Here is a 17,177-nt window from a genome sequence, read left to right as displayed (position 1 = left end):
GAACATCAGAAGCAAATATGTTCCAAGGCCGACAGTGCAAATAAGAGATCTTAGGTTTTGAAGAGCCACCCTAAGCCATATTTAAGGGGCTGGAAGAACCATCAAAGCCTTACCCTAAGGCATAGAAGAGAATTTGGGGTTGAGAAAGGTGAAGAACAGAAAACAGCTTTATTGCTTATACAGGACCAAGAAAAGGTAAACATGGCAAAAAACAGAACAGGCAAAATGTGTATTCATTGGGAAGAGGCCTGCTAGTATGAGAGGAAGGGAAGGTCAAGACCCAAACAGAACCAACTTCCTGGAGAAGCCTTGTTCCAGTGGCCCGTCTTCCTGAGTCTGTGCTTAGAATCAGTACTTTTAAAGCACAGAAACAATGCCTTAAAAAATCCATGTAGAAAACTCCTTTCCACGAAGATTTCACTTGCTCCAAGAACAAAACAATTGCTTTAGGTTAAGAGGTAGTAATTATATAGACTATTCCTCCCTGCTTGGGCCACTAATAATCCCAAAGGTAAAAATATACACCATGGGACATCAACAAGTGAGTACCAAAGTATTAATATTTCAAATAAATATCCCAAAAAGTAGCACCTGCTTATAATCAAGGGATAGGGAACCTCTGGCTAACCATGTATTTTATGACTAAGCATTTTATTAGAAATCTGTTCTGTAAAGAGAACAAATTTAATAGTTTCTGTAAAGAGAACAAATTTAATAGTTAAGAACTACAAAATATTACCACCTCATGGAATGTTGTCATAGTCTATTGCTGGTGTCGTACAGTCATGCTACCATGAAGTATTTCTGTATTACACATAGGGAAAGTAAGGCCAGGGAGGTTGACTTACCTGCTCTGGACCTCATAACCAATGAATGGCAGACCAAGACCCAAAGTCTGCGCCTTCAAGCTGTACTTCACCCATGAAGTGACGACCAAGAAAAACCAATGTCACTTGATCTGCCTTAATGAAAATAATTCATGTGTTCTGCCAGCCTTCTTCCAGTGATATTTTGGTTTCTTAAGTATTAACATAGTAGGGATCACAGTATATAGCAAAGGGAAATAACAAGGTCCCTGCTTGGTGCTTTAATCCAAAGGCAGACTAGGAAGAAATGGATATTTCCCTGAGAAGCCTATTTCATTTTGGAACTGATTCAACCTAGTTTCAGGAAAAATCTAAAGTTCATTAACAGATTAAGAAATGAACAAGGAAGACAACACTTAAATAGCTGTTGCTGCCCTGAATCCTGTTCAGAGCACCATTAGCACAACTAATGCCTAATTCTTCCTCATTTGGTTGAGGACTTACCTAAGAGAACTGAAGAAATAATTCTGAACACAAGTGCATTTAGGCAATAAACAATGGAACTAGAAAACCTTTTACTATCCAATTACCATGTTTAGGGTTATACTGAGTGTAGCCACAGACCCTGTCCAACAGGGAAATTGGTCAAAAACTCCTACTCTCTTCCAATAACAGCTGTCTGTGGATGTTATCATGAATGGAAAATGTTTGTTCTTAAGCTCATTTCCTCATCAAGTAAACTGGACCACACCTGTGGGGTCAAAATACAGAAAGATCAAAGCACCAAGGCTAAAGACAAAAAAAGTCAAGTTGTGGCACCTACTATGTAAACAGACAAGAGCAACACGATGTTCCCTTATCATACCATTGTATACAGCGCTAGTTCCAATCCATCTCTTGACCCCAGCCCTTGCTTTCCCCAAATTCAACATTCCAATTGGTATACCCAGGTCATCATTGGGTTCAGCTTTCCGGGTCCTTTAATTTGCTGCATATGCACTCTACGCTAAATGTGATTAATCACAAAAAATAATCTCTTCAAGAAACCTTCATAACAAAATAACAGATTCCCTATTAACAATAAGAGGATCAAGTTTAACAGGCCAAAATAGGAGACAAGAAGTCTGTCAGAATTTATATAGATGGCACAGGACAGCTCTGACCTCAGGCCCCCTGTGCTGAGCAATAGAGTCACTGGCAAATCCCCAAGGTGTAAGAGCTGTAAATATCCAGAGTCATGCAGGAAACGTGTTTCTTTGTCATTTAGTCATCCTCTGAGCTCTCGGCAGACCTTTCATCTGTAGCCACTTTCCAATTTGTGCGTTTGTTTGTCCTCTCCTGTATTTCATTGTTAACTACAGGGATGTGGGCTTTTTTATCTCTCTTTTTCCTTTTGGTTTTCTTAGTGTCTCTCTCCTCACTTTCCTCAGAACTGCTAGATGCAGAATCATCTGACTGGGAAGTGTCACATCCTACCTCTAAGAATAAAGCAGATTTCTTGAGAGATTTTTTCCTGGATTTTTTCTTGCGCTTATGTGGTTGTTTCCTTTTCCTGGTACTAGAAGCCCCAGTTTCTTCTGAGAACTCACTTGAGGAATCTGCCGTTATATCTGTGGTTTCCTTTTTGCTTTTCTTCTGTTTTTTGTGTGACTTTTTTTTCTGCTTTTTTTTGTGGGATTTCTTTGACTTCTTGTGTTTGTGAGATTCATGGGTAGATGATTTTACCTGGGGAGATGTTTTCTTCCCATTGGTAATATCTTGCTGATCACTACTAATAAAAAAGAAAAATTGCTTTACTATAGAAAATAAGTATATTTATATAATTTTTACATTCTGCTTTCTAGATGGAAAGTTGGGGTTAACATCTGAATTTTAAGTCGAAACTGATATGTTACTATGAGACGTCACTGAGTTTTTGTTTCCTCATCTTTAAAATGAAGATAAAAATTCTAATCTGCTATACTGACTTACTGTATGGAACACTATATATATATATAAAAAACCTACGTGCTATAGATATGCCAAATATCAGGGAAAGGCAAAATACCAATCATCTCCCAACTAAATCTATTTTTTCTCTGGTTACATTTTTAATGGCGAACATTGTATACTTTATAAAAATTACTAACTCGGGACTTCCCTGGTAGTCCAGTGGGTAAGACTCCAAGCTCCCAATGCAGAGGGCCCGGATTCAATCCCTGGTCGGGGAACTGGATCCCACATGCATGCCACCACTAAGAGTCTGCTTGCTGCAACTAAACATGCCGCAACAAAGATCCCACCTGCCTCAACTAAGACCCAGTGCAGCCTAAATAAATAAAAAGTGAGTTTGTAAATCATTTATATATATATATACACTCTTTTAAAAAAATTAAGAACTCAATTTATAATTCAGACTGTACTAATTTTACTAACTTTTTTTCAGTAAGTGTACTTGCCTTACCTGTCTGTTTCAAATTCTTCAGGGTATAACTCTTTATATCCACTGTGACCCCATCTGTAAAATAATATTTTATTACATGTATTGTTAAAGCAATGCATACATTTCTTAAAAATTAAAGACAAATTAGACTTAGGAGTGTACACAGAGACACAGAACAAAGAAGAGATATGGTAGAGCCAACACCACATTTATAGCTCGGTAACTTGGTTACATTTTCTGTACTGAACACTTGTTTCAGACACAAAGGATTCCTTAGTCCATTTGTAAGAAAACTTGCCATTTTCTTCCTTAAGAAATACTAAGGGACTTTTATAATCTGCTCTTCAGCTGTGAAGTACTTCTCCAAAAACACTTCATAACATAATGCTGTCTACCCTGGGACAACTTTTTTTAAGTAACAACTTTATTGAGATATAATTCATATACCATAAAATTCACCCTTTTAAAGTGTACAGGGCTTCCCTGGTGGCGCAGTGGTTGAGAGTCCGCCTGCCGATGCAGGGGACACGGGTTCGTGCCCTGGTCCGGGAAGATCCCACATGCCATGGAGCGGCTGGGCCCATGAGCCATGGCCGCTGAGCCTGCGCGTCCGGAGCCTGTGCTCCGCAACAGGAGAGGACACAACAGTGAGAGGCCCGCGTACAGCAAAAAAAAAAAAGTGTACAATTCAGTGGCTTTTAGTATTTTCAGAGTTGTGCCACCATCACCACTAATTTCAGAATATTTTCATTCCCCCCAAAAAAGAAACAATCCATTAGCAGTCGCTCCATTCCTCCATCTCCCGTAGCCCATGGCAACCACTAATCTACTTTCTATCTCTATAGAATCACATCATGAGTGGCCTCTTGTGTCTGCTTTTCTCACCTAGCATAATGTTTTCAAGGTTCATACATGTTGTAGCATGTATCAGTACTTTATTTTTACTGCCAAATAACACCATCCCATATACCACATTTTTTTAATCTGTTCATCAGCTGATAGACGTTTGGGTTTCCACTTTTTTGGCCGTTATGAATAAATATGCTATGAACGTTTCTGTATAAGCTTTTGCAGAGAGAATTAATTTTTAAAAGTACACATTCTCAGGCCAAATACCATTAATGGTCACAGGAATTTAGTCACAAACCTGTCTGGCATGTTAGCTTCATAATCATGTAACTTCTTGTTCCAGGATTTAGCCTTAAGAAAATCATCATCCAGTGCCCCAGAAATTTCATTCTTTGGCCTCCAATAGTCTCTTTGACTTTCTTCATCAAAACCATCACTACGCATCCGGCTATAAGAGAAAACAGAAGAACTTTCAGATAGAGAAGCAATCTGTAAGGTTACTTTATGGAATATCATGCACAAAACCCACTGAACAAGCTAAGAGGAGACCAAAACAACCTGATACTTGATGTTAAAAAAAATTTTTTTTAACATGATCTGTTCCTCTCTATTAATTTGTACAGTTAGGTGTTCAACGAAAATATGATCATCACTACCCGTCCTATTGCAAAGTATAGACGAAATGACTTTTCGACTGTGGCATGCTGTACCTCACTCACTGATCCTCAAAGAAGGAAGCAGAGCATAATCACAGCTGGGGACATTTCAAACTGCCCTGGAGATTCTGAAATACACTCCCTTCCCTGAATACCAGCAACCTGCTGTAGTTAAGTCAGAGTAACAGTGGGAGCAAGGTGTAACCCGTGAGTAAGTTGGGGTGATAAACAGTTGAGAACCACTGACTTAGCCTGTACTTACAATATCCACTAACCAGTCACTAAGCCAGTTAACTGGTTATCAAAAATATCTGAGGACCTCCTATGTGCCTGCCAGGCACTGTTTTAGCTGCTGGGACTATAATGGCAAATGAGACAATCAGAAACCTGCCCCTAAAGAGATTATGTTTTAAAGACTTATTCATTATGACAGGCATTAATAGTCCCCTCCAAAAGAACAATATTTTGTTCCTGGAAATGCTGCTTGTAACTGAATAAGCAATACAAAACAAATCATCTTCTGCACTAAGTACTTCCAAATTCTCAAAGAACCGTCTTCAGAGAGAAAACAGACTGACAAGGTATTTATTTTTATGTTGAGACTCTGCCTTCTTTACCATGGATACCCTGAATACTTTCTTGTCAAAAGCCATTACACACAGCCAGTCACACTCCAAAGTCCACACACTGCGCAGACACACTCTACTTAAATATCTCACTATTAACTATTTCCCTATGTGGCTTTAGAAATCAGCATTATTACTTTATAATCATTTTTCATACACACAGATCTATACTACCAGGCATATGAGACCCAGGAGATGTTCCCAATACTCAGACATTCCTATACCTCCACAGGTAAGACAACTAAGCCTGCATAATCCTTCATATCCACACTCAAATTATTAAGAAGGTAATGTGAAAGGTTGTGTGATTAAGATAGTGAGTAGATGGGGCAAAGAAAAGGCTGAGAGAGAACGAAAGACTAATAGGGGAAAGGTGTGAATGATCAGCTAAGTGACCATAAGATACCTATAGAAAATCTTAAGTTAAAAGCCATCAGGTAAGGTCAGAATCCACAGAATCCTTAATGTTTACAATTGTTCAAGGCAGAATTTTTACGTTCTCCATTGCAAATAAGTGCAAAGAGTGGGGCCATATGCATCATAGCTATTACCTTTATGATTGGGTCTAGATTTATTGAAGAGGAAAGGCTTAAGGACTCACAGAACTGAATTCATCTATCTTTAGCATACTATAATGTTTTTAAACAAAAGCTGATGATTCTGAATAAGATGAGAATTATTTTGGTTCTCAGAGTTGCAACTTCACCTTGAACTGCTGGGTAACATTTTCCTCTTCGTCCCCCGGTACGCATCTTCCATCTGTTTCTCCAGCTCTCTTATTTTCCACATATCTGATTCCTCTTGAATCTGGTTTTTTTTTTTTTAAAGGAAAGAAATAAAAATAAGTTACTAAAAATAACACATTACATCACCGAAAAGTAACTGAAAATACGGTCTGCACTAATTATCGGATTACAAACTGAGTTTTGATCAGGAACCTGGGAAACAAATTCTGGTTTCTCTAGAGTGATTAAACAATCCAACCTAGTAAATCTCAAATATGTAGAATTCTGCAGCAACAAAAGAGCTTTTTCACCCCTGCATAGACACACTTATCACCTTATTAACTAAACAATTATGCTGCAATTAGCAAATGATAATCCCTTATGTTTCTAAAATGCTTTATGATTTTAACTATATCATCTCTCTATTGAACTTTAAGCAATCTTATGAGGAAAACAAAGCAGGTACCATTACTATATTTTACTGAGAAGAAACAAAAGCTCAGAGATTTTTACCAAAGTCAAAAAGCTAGTAAGGACAGGTCTTGAAACTTTCTAGGCTAAGTCTCTTTTCACAACATAATAATTTTTGTTAAAAACAAAGCAAAACAAAACAGCATGGGAACTGTTAGAGAATTTCCCGAAAGGCAGAGTGTAGCTGCACAAAGTACAATAATAAATTTTATTTCTAAGTCCTCCTGTAATATTTTGTTAAATTTGTCCTAGATTTATCTTTTTCAGCCACTGCTTTCAAATCTAAGCTCACCATCCAACTGGGGTGGTTTACGCAACTGCAGAGACTGCTTAGGTAACAGTTATAGCCTCACTCACAGTGAGAATATCTGATATGACATATGACATATGATATAATATGATATGATATGACATACTGATATGACAGTAATGACATTTGTGGTCAAACTAGTTGTACAGTTCACCAAAGAAAACCAAACAAGGGTGCTTGACCCCTGTTTCATTATATGTGCTCTCATAGGTGACCTCATCTACTCTCGTGACCTCTATCATTTCCCATATCAGTAATCCCCAAATCTTTATATCCAGCCTCAACTCTTCTCCAAGTCTAAATTGTGAACTATTTGGACATCCTATAAGCATTTCACCATCAAGATGTTCAAAACCAAACTAAGTACCCTTCCCATCACACTTGTCTCTTTTCTTTAGTTCCCTAACTCAATTAATGGCATCATCATCATTCACCCAGTCACACAAGGTGGTTATATTTGATTCCATAATTATCACTATTACCCAATCAATCATCAAGTTCTTTGAACTCTATTGCCTAATTTCCTCATCTTCATCCCTACTGTCACTGTTTTCACGTGAACCACTCATCATCTCTCACCTGGAACACTGCAATTGCCTCCTAACTGGTCCCTCTGCTGTTTCAACCCATCTGATCTATCCCCTACCCAGCTAACAAGTCATCTTTCTAAAAAATACAAATACAATCATGTCAAACCCTGCTTAAAAAGCTGTGATGGTTTCTTTATTGCCTACAGGAAAAAGTCTAATCTCCAAGCATCACAATCCAACTCAATTTACCACTTGGGCCTCATCCTCTGCCACTACCTCCCACATTCTCTACTTTCTGGATGCATACAATTTCTTGCCCCAAATGCTTCATGTTCCTTGCCATACACTAGTACATGATGTTCCCTCTGTCCTGAATGATCTTTTCCACCTGGTAAACGTGATCCTGTTCATCAAGAACTAGTGCAAATCTCAGTAGTTCAAATAACACCCATTATGTGAAGCCTTTCCTAATTACCCAAGGCAGATTTCATGATTCCTTCCTCAGTGCATAAAAGGACTCTGTGTATGTCTCCATTACAATACTTATCAAACTATATTTTAATTATTTTATTTATCTTTGTCTCTCCTAACTGTATCAAAATAATTCCTGGCACACGATTTGCCCTCATGAAGCATGTGGAATAACCAAGTTGTACCTCTCACCTTATTGTGAGCATCTGTGTGCCGGATGACGTTCCTCAGGAGGACTTTCCCCAAGGGAACTCGGGACATTCTTCAATCTGAAATGAATCAATAAGTAACATTTAATAATAATTTATTTTATTACCTTATCTTTTACTACTATGTTATAATGAAGCATGAGATAAAGGAAAGATCACTGAACCAAAAGTCAGAGGTCCTGAGGAATAGTTTTTCCTCACCACTAAAAGGGGAAAACACCTGACCACACACTACTGTGAGGATAAAAGGAGATAATGTTCATTAGAGTTCTTTGAAACTGCACCAGATTAAGTGCTTTCAAGAGACCCATTTTATTTCATCCTCAAAATAACTATGTTTTATGAGGCAAATATCTTCATTCCTATTTTGCAGATGAAATTCCATTAAAGCCATAACTTGCCCCAGGGCACATAGTCCAAGGCAAACAAGGTTCAGACTAGAAATCAACTCCCGAACCCCCAAATTAGTTTGCAGTTAAACACCTAGATTTGAGAGTGTCAGGACCACAAATGTCAACAGTAACAAAAACTGACGCCTAAAAACATTAAATGCAGAGATGCCCTAAATTTCTTCATTCAAGAGAATTTTATATTCTATTTTCTACAGAAGCCTCCAAAAAAATAGATGACAGGGATATTCACGTGTGTAGCCAGCAGGGGCTTTGTGCACCACCCCAACTCTCACTCACCCCTCGATCCTGAGGAAATCAGGCATCTTGTTAGTGTGAGACGAAGAACCACTCCATTACAAGATCTCCTCCGACCCAGAAGCCAAGCAAAGGCAGCTCTGCAGCTTCACCAGAGTCCTTCGTGAAAATGCAGCCTTCCCACCGGTTATTCCGCCCTCACCCGTGGCCCAGGCCACGGCCGCCTTTCCCTCAGCCCAGGCCGACATGCAAATATCTCTCCGGACTGAGGCCGGAGGCTGCTCCGGCGCGGAATCTGGACGGCCTGGTTGGCTGGGGCATTCCCCGCTCACGCTCCTCTGGGATGGACCCGGGGGTTGGGTTTCGCTCCCCAAAAAGGATGGGGACACTTCGGACGGGTACGACCCTCGACTGGGCCCCAAGATGTATCTAGAGTGGCTGAAGGGGGGGTTGAGGCTTCCAAGTGGAAGACAGAGAAAACACCCCCATCTTCGTCACCGGGACCCCTGCCCCCCCGCGGCCACGGAGCTCCCGGTAACCTTCCCTCCAAACGCCATCCCCACACAAACACACACAAACACACCCATACCGTGCGCCGCAGCCTCGCGTGGCGGGGGTGGGGGAGAAAGCGGTCTGGGAGAAGAGGGGGCCGACTTCCCTTCCAGGCCGGAAGTCGTGCTCTTGAGAAATTCTTCCCACCAACAGGAGTCCCAGAGACTCCCACAGGAGGGTTTCCAGGACACTCTAGAAGTCGACGGGTGTGGAAAGGGAGGCGGGCGCCTTCCTGGAAAAGAAGTGGGTCGGGCTCAGCCGAAAAGCAAGCCCAGCACCAGAAGAATCTTCCGGAACTGGATGTAAAAAGACCTTTCTTCCTGGAGCTTTCCGGACTCAATTAGATGTTGTACCAGTCTGGTTACCCTGGTAACAGGCGTCGCGGTTTGTCAAGAAACCGAGAGAAGAGGTGGGTTCGCCGGCCTCTGGAAAGATGATTAAATTTCCCATTTAGTCTAACCCTAATGTAGTATTTGGAGAACCCAAACCTTCTCTTTTCCTCACTCTGTGGATGCTGTGGGACACTTCTTCATTGAGGGAGGGAGGTTATTCAAGTGGTAGAATATGATTATTCTCATATAATGCTTACCAAGTGTTTCAGGCTCTCTGTATTACCTTACTTAATCCTCACGATAACCCTACGATATAGGTATTATCTTCATTTCGAGGAGAATAAACTGAGGCACATATGTAAATTAATTTCTCAAGATCACACAGCTAGTAAGTGATAGAGCTAAGACTGGAATCTAGGCATTCTGGCTGCAGAGTCCATGCTTTTAACTCCTAAACTATGCTGAGGATTGAGGAAGTCTCATGTGGCCCTCGACCCACACAAAATCAGGAACTGGATAGGCCCCAGTCAGCCAATACCCGGGTGTTGGAACAAGAAAATCCCAGGAAATACAGACTTTAAATGACTGTTCTGTCCTCTCAGGGCTTGTGGGGGTCTAGGCAGAGGTAAGGCCTTATTATCTGAGAGGACATCTTGAGAATGTAGGAAAAGGTATTAGACAATTAGAGAATAAGGAAAAGATAAAGTGGTGCTGATTCACAAACTTTTACACACAGGGGTTAAGGATAGCTGCTAACTTCAACAAAACAGTTCCTGAACTGTTCCTCCTCCCCCAAAAGAAGAAATGAATCAATACACTTTTTTTCTTCCTCAAGTCATGTCTTTCCACAGACTTAGACGCCTATTCATCTCAATCATGGAGTCATCCTCGAAGGGTCTGCTCACCCAAGTTACTCAATTCTGGAACCTCCTAGATGATCTGGCTGAAAGTAACCCTGAGAGCTATGAGAAGTTCATTCAACAGCAGCTGAAAGAGGGGAAACAGCTCTGTGCTGCTCCAGAACCACAGCTCTGTCTACAAACCAGGATCCTGGTATGTAGAGTTGGTGCCCAGGGAAAGGGAAGTCCTGAATGAAATGGTCCTGGAATAACCAGAGAATGGCTTTCCCTTAGCTATTACTACTTTAACACAAGAACACTTGAGGGAAACTAACACTCTGAATGGAAAATTAAACATAGTGTGGAAGATTGTGTTGAAGGAGTAAGAATGGGAATTTCATATTTGATACATTTTGGAGATCTCAAAATGAGCCATTTTTCTGCTAGGATGAAAATTAAAAGTCACGTAATTATTTAAAGGAGAATAATAGAGTTGGAGATTTTCCAAATAAAGAAAACTTATTTGATTGGGGAGGTAAGAAAGTGGTGAAATAGGGTCAAATGCACCTGGAATAGCTTAGATCAATTCCCCCACCCTCCTCCCACTTCCTGTGGGAGCAGCAACTGGATGCTTAATGAAAAGCCAGCAGCTTTAGGGAAATCAAGTAACAGTAATTTCTTACAGTTTTTCAAATGCAATTTAATTTAAGTCCATGGAATGACTTATTTGGAGCCTAAAGTTCTCACTCTTCAAATTCTGTGATGAGTTACCTTTAGGATATTATTTAAAAATTTAGGGCTTCCCTGGTGGCGCAGTGGTTGAGAGTCCGCCTGCCGATGCAGGGGACGCGGGTTCGTGCCCCGGTCCGGGAAGATCCCACATGCCGCGGAGCGGCTGGGCCCGTGAGCCATGGCTGCTGGGCTGTGCGTCCGGAGCCTGTGCTTCGCAACGGGAGAGGCCACAACAGTGAGAGGCCCACGTACCACAAAAAAAAAAAAAAAAAAAAATTTAAAAACTAGGTTTTGAGATATGCAAAACTATTTGCTTTCTAGAAACCGAAAGAAAAAATACTTTTTATCAACCTATGTCAGTGGAAAAGGATCCCAGCTCCCCAGTCAGCCACTCATCCAGTACCTCTAAGTGTTGGCAGACCAGAAGATATGTCTGAGACATCAGGTACATAGAATTATGGGAGAGAAAGCACATTTTAAAAATTTGGGGAGAAATAAGCAAGAACCAGATTTTCCTTGGTAAAAAGCATTATATATTTTATTTGGTCATAATATACTTAATGACTAATATACTTTTATGAAAATTGAATACTGTTTACTTTACTAATAATATGAGCTATTTTAACCCATATAAAATGTCAAGAAATGCTCTAATTGGAATTTTGTGTATATAGCACCATTGTGAGTGTCTCTGAAAATATAGGAATAGAATTTATACTTTTCCAGCATTATCAGGGTATGGCTTAGTATACTACTTGACGATATCATTAGTGAAGCAAATCGTTTTCATTTCACACCCTCTGAATTACACACACAGATATTTACACAGTCATTGATGTTGCCTACCATCCTGATGTTCTCCAGGCAGCAGAAAAAGACCAAGTGAAAAAAGATCAACTAATACGGATGGCCATGAAATGCATTGAGGAAAAACTCCAATTCTCTCTCTCAAACTCTTACCATGTTACCAAATTTAGAATAAAAGGAAGTGTTCACAGAATGAAACAAAATCTGATGGGAATCCAAACTGATTCCACAGATTTAAGAGAGAAAATGAGAAAGGGTAAGTTAATGAATGTAATGGAAAATTAAACTGATTTAAAATGGTTTTTTGCCTCTGGTGTACATTTTGCAGGTTAGAAGTCTCAACTGCAAAAGATGAGAAATTTAAGATAGAAAAATATAAATGTTAGACATTAGAAATATTAACATGTCCTAACATGGATGGACCTAGAGATTATCATACAAGGCGAAGTAAGTCAGAAGGAGAAAGACAAATACCATATGGTATCACTTATATATGTAATCTAAAATATACCACAAATGAACATATCTATGAAACACAAACAGACTCAGATATAAAGAACAGACTTGTGGTTGCCAAGGGGGAGGGGCGACAGGGAGAGGATGGATTGGGAGTTTGGGATTAGCAGATGCAAACTATTATATATAGGACGGATAAACAACAAGGTCCTACTGTATGGCACAGTGAACTATATTCAATATCCTGTAATAAACCATAATGGAAAAGAATATGAAAAATAATATATATGTATAACTGAGTCACTGCTGTACAGCAGAAATTAAACACGACATTGTAAATCAACTGTACTTCAATAAAATTTTTTTTAAAAATTAGCATGTCCTTAAAGATGTTTAAATCCTGCAAACTTTTAAACCAGACTCTGGTTTAAGAGTCTTTTAAGATTTCCCAAACCTATTTAGCTGCAGCTTTATCTGCCATCTTGGCTAACACTACATCTATTACAGCTCATCGCCTGATAGTACTTCATGTTGTTGATTTATTTTGTGATTTCATCTTCTCCTTTTTTTTTCATAAAGAACTAACCCTTGAACAGATAAGAAGCAGTACTGTGAGCAATTCAGATCAGTTTCCTCAACTTTTACTGCCAAAAGATGAAGTTTCAAGTAAAACAAGGTGTCTGATAGAAGAGATTTCTAGTACAGAGATTGAAGTGGAGATGAAGAGACCAGCCTATGAATTAAAAATTGTGGCAGATCAGAATGAGAAACCTCTGAAAATTGAATTAAAAGTTGAACTGCCTGGTATTAATTCAGTATCTCTCTGTGACCTTAGTGTTTCTGAGGTAAGTTGAATAGATAATACTGTAAATTTGTATCAGTCAATATTCACTATATTATGCTCTAGTAACAAACTCCATAATCTCAGTGGCTTATAATAATTTGCTCAGGTTACATGTCAGCTCATCCTGCTTTGCTCCATGAGTGTTGCACATTTTAAGATACAGGTGAAGAAAACAATTCCTAATTTAGGTAAGTCATTCTCATGGAAGAGGGAAAAATACAAATGGCCAAACCATGCAATAGATCCTAAAACTTCCTCTCAGGTATGGAATATATTACTTTTACTCACACTGTACTGATCAAAGTAAGTCACAAGGCCAAGTCCTACATCAACAGGGCTGGGAAGTACATTCTTCTCACAGGTAGTCACTGGAAGTTACATGGCAAGGATGTATAATCCTCTTATGAAAGAAGAGTAACAATCCTACAGTCTACCACAGTCCACCCTCTTGGTCACGAATATTTGCTTCTTTCCCCAGAATGACACATCCAATCCCAGTATCAGGCTCCAAAATACAGGATTTTGCCATCATAATCTGCGTTAGACAAAGTTTACATAAACTGCAAAGACAAGTTATCTATTCCTGTAACCCCATGCACCATACAATGTGGAATAGGGAGAGGATTACCACACTTAACAGTCTCAATTCAGAAATTGGAAAAAAATATGAGGCACACACTAGTTGCTGATGCATGGCAATTCTGAAATCCTGGTTGGCAGATATTGCGAGGGTCCCTTCCCTGGAGGTAGAGGATGTTCTTGCTTAGGTCCCTTGACAAGATTCCTTGATTACCTAGCCTCCTAGTTCCATTGTTCTCCATGACTTTCAGCTCCATTCTTTGGGACGTTTTTCCTTTTTCATAATCTACCTTAGCCACATCTGAAAAGAGCGTTGAAGAATATGCTGTCATTAGGTGCTGAGCAGCTTACTCAGCCTGTTTGCTGCCCATGAAATGTTGGGGTCGAAAGATTATTTGAGTCCAGACTGGTAGCACTTTCTTTCTTTGATTCCAGTCAGTGCTACACCTCTCAATTCTTTTTTAGACATGTCCATTTCTCAATAGCCTCTTTTGACTTAATTGCTGTCATCTGGGCCAAATGTAAGAATTTAAGGAGGTCCATCTTAATCCAGTTAGAGGTTTTAGCAAAGGGTATAAAGACATGATTTAGTATTTGCCTCTAGGCAGCTCTACACCTTTGTTGATAAAGAAATAAGTTCTCAACTTTATTGTTTACTGGTTGAAAATAAAAATTAGTTCCATTTTTCATTCCTCAAGTCTTAGAATTTCTGGGCTCTGTATATTCCCTTTCGATTCTGTATTTTTCCCTTGCAAACTGAGAAATTCTTTTCTAAGCTCATCTTTTTGTAGTACCTTGTTAAATGTGGCCAATAGAACCAATGCATGCAAATAACATTCTATTTTCCCACTTCTGTACCTAAAGCCACAAATTAACCAGGTACATTATGTCTTCGAAATTATTGTGAAAAGGGCTTTGTCACCATAAAACATAGATCACCATCTTTCCAGTCTCCAATAAGTTTCCTTGCTGTTTGCTGGTCAGCCCCAAAGTCAATGCCACATAATTTAGGATGGTAACACCCATCTTCTGGTACTGTGTCAGTTAACTTTTGATGTACTGAGCAGCAATAACCACCTCAAAATCTCAGGGATTTACAACAGCAACTTTATTGCTTGTAAGTGGGATCCTCTTATGCGAAAGGAGTGAATAACTGGGAACAATAAGCAAATAACACAAATTTTAACCAGGAAATATTTTTCTATTTTCATCTTTAAAAATTTCTCTTGGTTTATTATTCTTAGGATGACTTAGTGATCGAGGTTTCTGAGTACAGATTACATCTGAATCTTCCAGAATCTGTGGATACTGAAATGACTACAGCAAAATTTATCAAAGAGAAAGCTACATTAATTGTCACAATGCCATTGGTGTAAGTTAAGAGCATCGTGTATTTGGAGTTTTGGGAGTTTTCAGTGATAAAGTCATGTGAACTAGAGGGCCTTCATTTTGGGTGAAGAGGTTTATCTTAAACACTAGCTTCATTTTCTAAGAGTTCCTTTTGATGGAATGAGATTTTCTCATCAGCCGTTTTGTTTTGTTTTGTTTTGCTTTGTTTTAATTCTTTCTCCTTCTCAAGTAAACTTAGCATCAAGCAGAAACTACTGAAAACAGTACTGCCATGATATACTTGTTTCAAAGATATTTGTAATGATCTTAACTTAAATATCATTTGGGAAAAATCTATTCGTCTCCAAGTATTCAATAATATGTGAGAATTCTTGCTTTACCAGTTGAAAAAAACCTTTTGTCTCTAGTAAATTTTTGCATGAGGAATAAATCCCTCACTGTGAAAGAAGTTTTTTATTACCAAGATATGCCTTAGCAGTGACAGTTTCCTCCAGCAATAAAGATGTAGGGCCAATGTAATAGTATGCAAACCTTTGCTTCTATTAACCTCTGTACTTCTATCTATGAAACAGCTCTGGCAGGAGTCCAAGCCACCCAAGCCTACCTACCTTTTAATATCAGATATGGACTTGTCTGTGGATTAGATACGATGCAGTAACAGTAATTGGATGTTGTTACACGTAAGACACAAGATACATTCAACTCTAATATAAGAAAAAGGAGCTGACTTTGGGACAAGTGCCTTTCTCCTAAGAAAATAATTTTTAAAATACAGAAGTGATGTACATTTTAAACTCCCATTCATCTGTCAGTTCATTGTTCAATACAAAAGTATCAACTTTCCAATTTATATCCTAAGTAAGGAACATTCACATCAAACCTTAAACATCTCATGTCTTTTCTAGATATAAAACAACTTCCTTGTAATTATTAGTTTCTAATTCAACATAAGGTCTTTAAATAAAGTTCTCATTAACTTTAAAACTTTTTAACTTTAGAAACTAATGTATGTGTAATAGAAATAATTGAAATGTGACAATTAAAAACAAATATAATTTTCTTAAACCTGGCCTGGACTTGAATTTTTCTAGCAATAGGATAATTTATTGTCTGAAAGTTTTCTAGAACTATATGATGTCCTAAAATTAACAAACATATTATATTCTCCTTATCCCTCAAAAGAACTTGGAATGCTTTGACCTTATCTTTGCTTCTACAAAATCACTGTGGAAACTTATTTCCTATAAACTCCCAGACCTAACTATATAGAACTGGCTGACTGTACTCTTGCACTCCCGCACTTAGGCGTTACTTATGTCAGCAGCTATGTAACTGGGTACTTACTACTAATAAAATGAGTACAAGATCTAACATGCTTAATGTTAAAATGCTAAATTTACATCCTAGTTATTTTCCAAAATACTTTCACTTATATTCTAACATCTCTACCTCCCCCTCCCTACAAAGAGCAAAACTTTGTCCAGGAAGAGCATTAACTAATAATGAACTGTGGGGTAGTTTAAATTTGAATCTTACCAAGATTTTTCTTCTTCAGAAGTGAAAACTTTGAGGTGAACATGAATTAGCCTTGATTTAGATACCAGATTTTCCTATAAACTTGGTGTTAGAGATCAGTAGTCAGCAGTGATTATTTTCCCATGTATTCTAGAGTTTACGCATTACTGGGTGATGACTATTCGTTACAGCACATTCCTATTATCTCTCGCACTGGTCAACTCCTCTTGTAGACCATACCTTGGGATATTTTAACTTCAATCACAAACCTCAGGAATGGAGTAAAGTACCTAACAGAGCCAGACCACACTTCCATCTTGCTATGTGCCACCCCCCAACGCCTAAAGCGTTAGATTATATGCTCCTAAACTCAGTCCTTATTTTACCAATTCTATAAACTCAAAATGTATCTGTATTAAGAGCTTACCGTGTACACAGCTGTTTCTGGT

General features: G+C 38.7%; 2 protein-coding genes across 4 annotated transcripts; one reads left to right on the top strand and one right to left on the bottom strand.

The window, feature by feature from the left end:
* Positions 1 to 149: 149 nt before the first annotated feature.
* NKAPD1 (NKAP domain containing 1) lies at positions 150 to 9,405 on the bottom strand. 3 transcript variants are annotated; one of them, XM_067038934.1, is made up of 6 exons: positions 9,312 to 9,405; positions 8,059 to 8,135; positions 6,066 to 6,166; positions 4,376 to 4,525; positions 3,250 to 3,303; positions 150 to 2,574 (listed from the first exon to the last, which is right to left on the bottom strand). In XM_067038934.1, the coding sequence occupies exons 2-6, from the start codon at positions 8,125 to 8,127 to the stop codon at positions 2,070 to 2,072; spliced, it is 879 nt and encodes a 292-aa protein (XP_066895035.1). In that variant the 5' UTR covers positions 8,128 to 8,135; positions 9,312 to 9,405; the 3' UTR covers positions 150 to 2,069. The 3 variants fall into 3 exon arrangements, with proteins under 3 accessions (XP_066895035.1, XP_058925098.1, XP_058925096.1); XM_059069115.2 differs by having other exon boundaries at positions 150 to 2,577; positions 9,312 to 9,396; XM_059069113.2 differs by lacking the exon at positions 9,312 to 9,405 and adding an exon at positions 8,765 to 8,846 and having other exon boundaries at positions 150 to 2,577.
* A 46-nt stretch (positions 9,406 to 9,451) lies between these two features.
* Positions 9,452 to 16,275, top strand: PIH1D2 (PIH1 domain containing 2). The gene is made up of 6 exons (XM_059069493.2): positions 9,452 to 9,683; positions 10,458 to 10,659; positions 11,499 to 11,622; positions 11,995 to 12,240; positions 13,020 to 13,285; positions 15,108 to 16,275. Exons 1-6 carry the CDS (start codon positions 9,619 to 9,621, stop codon positions 15,237 to 15,239), a joined length of 1,035 nt encoding a protein of 344 aa, XP_058925476.2. The 5' UTR covers positions 9,452 to 9,618; the 3' UTR covers positions 15,240 to 16,275.
* The last annotated feature ends 902 nt before the right edge of the window (positions 16,276 to 17,177 follow it).

The sequence above is a fragment of the Kogia breviceps genome, chromosome 7 (genome assembly GCF_026419965.1).
Source record: "Kogia breviceps isolate mKogBre1 chromosome 7, mKogBre1 haplotype 1, whole genome shotgun sequence".
In the NCBI taxonomy this organism is placed as follows: Eukaryota; Metazoa; Chordata; class Mammalia; order Artiodactyla; family Physeteridae; genus Kogia; species Kogia breviceps.
The sequence above is the reverse complement of the archived record's forward strand: the minus strand, read 5'-3'. Positions and strand labels throughout refer to the sequence as shown.

Excerpts from the sequence above, each read along its gene's own strand:
- NKAPD1 (XM_059069115.2), bottom strand. The coding sequence starts at position 8,127 with ATGTCCCGAGTTCCCTTGGGGAAAGTCCTCCTGAGGAACGTCATCCGG. Across the intron at positions 6,167-8,058 it reads ACACAGATGCTCACAATAAG|ATTCAAGAGGAATCAGATAT; the intron begins GTGAGAGGTACA and ends AAAAAAAACCAG. Across the intron at positions 4,526-6,065 it reads ATGTTACCCAGCAGTTCAAG|CCGGATGCGTAGTGATGGTT; the intron begins GTGAAGTTGCAA and ends TTTCTCTTATAG.
- PIH1D2 (XM_059069493.2), top strand. The coding sequence starts at position 9,619 with ATGTTGTACCAGTCTGGTTACCCTGGTAACAGGCGTCGCGGTTTGTCA. Across the intron at positions 9,684-10,457 it reads TCAAGAAACCGAGAGAAGAG|ACTTAGACGCCTATTCATCT; the intron begins GTGGGTTCGCCG and ends GTCTTTCCACAG. Across the intron at positions 11,623-11,994 it reads AGATATGTCTGAGACATCAG|ATATTTACACAGTCATTGAT; the intron begins GTACATAGAATT and ends TTACACACACAG.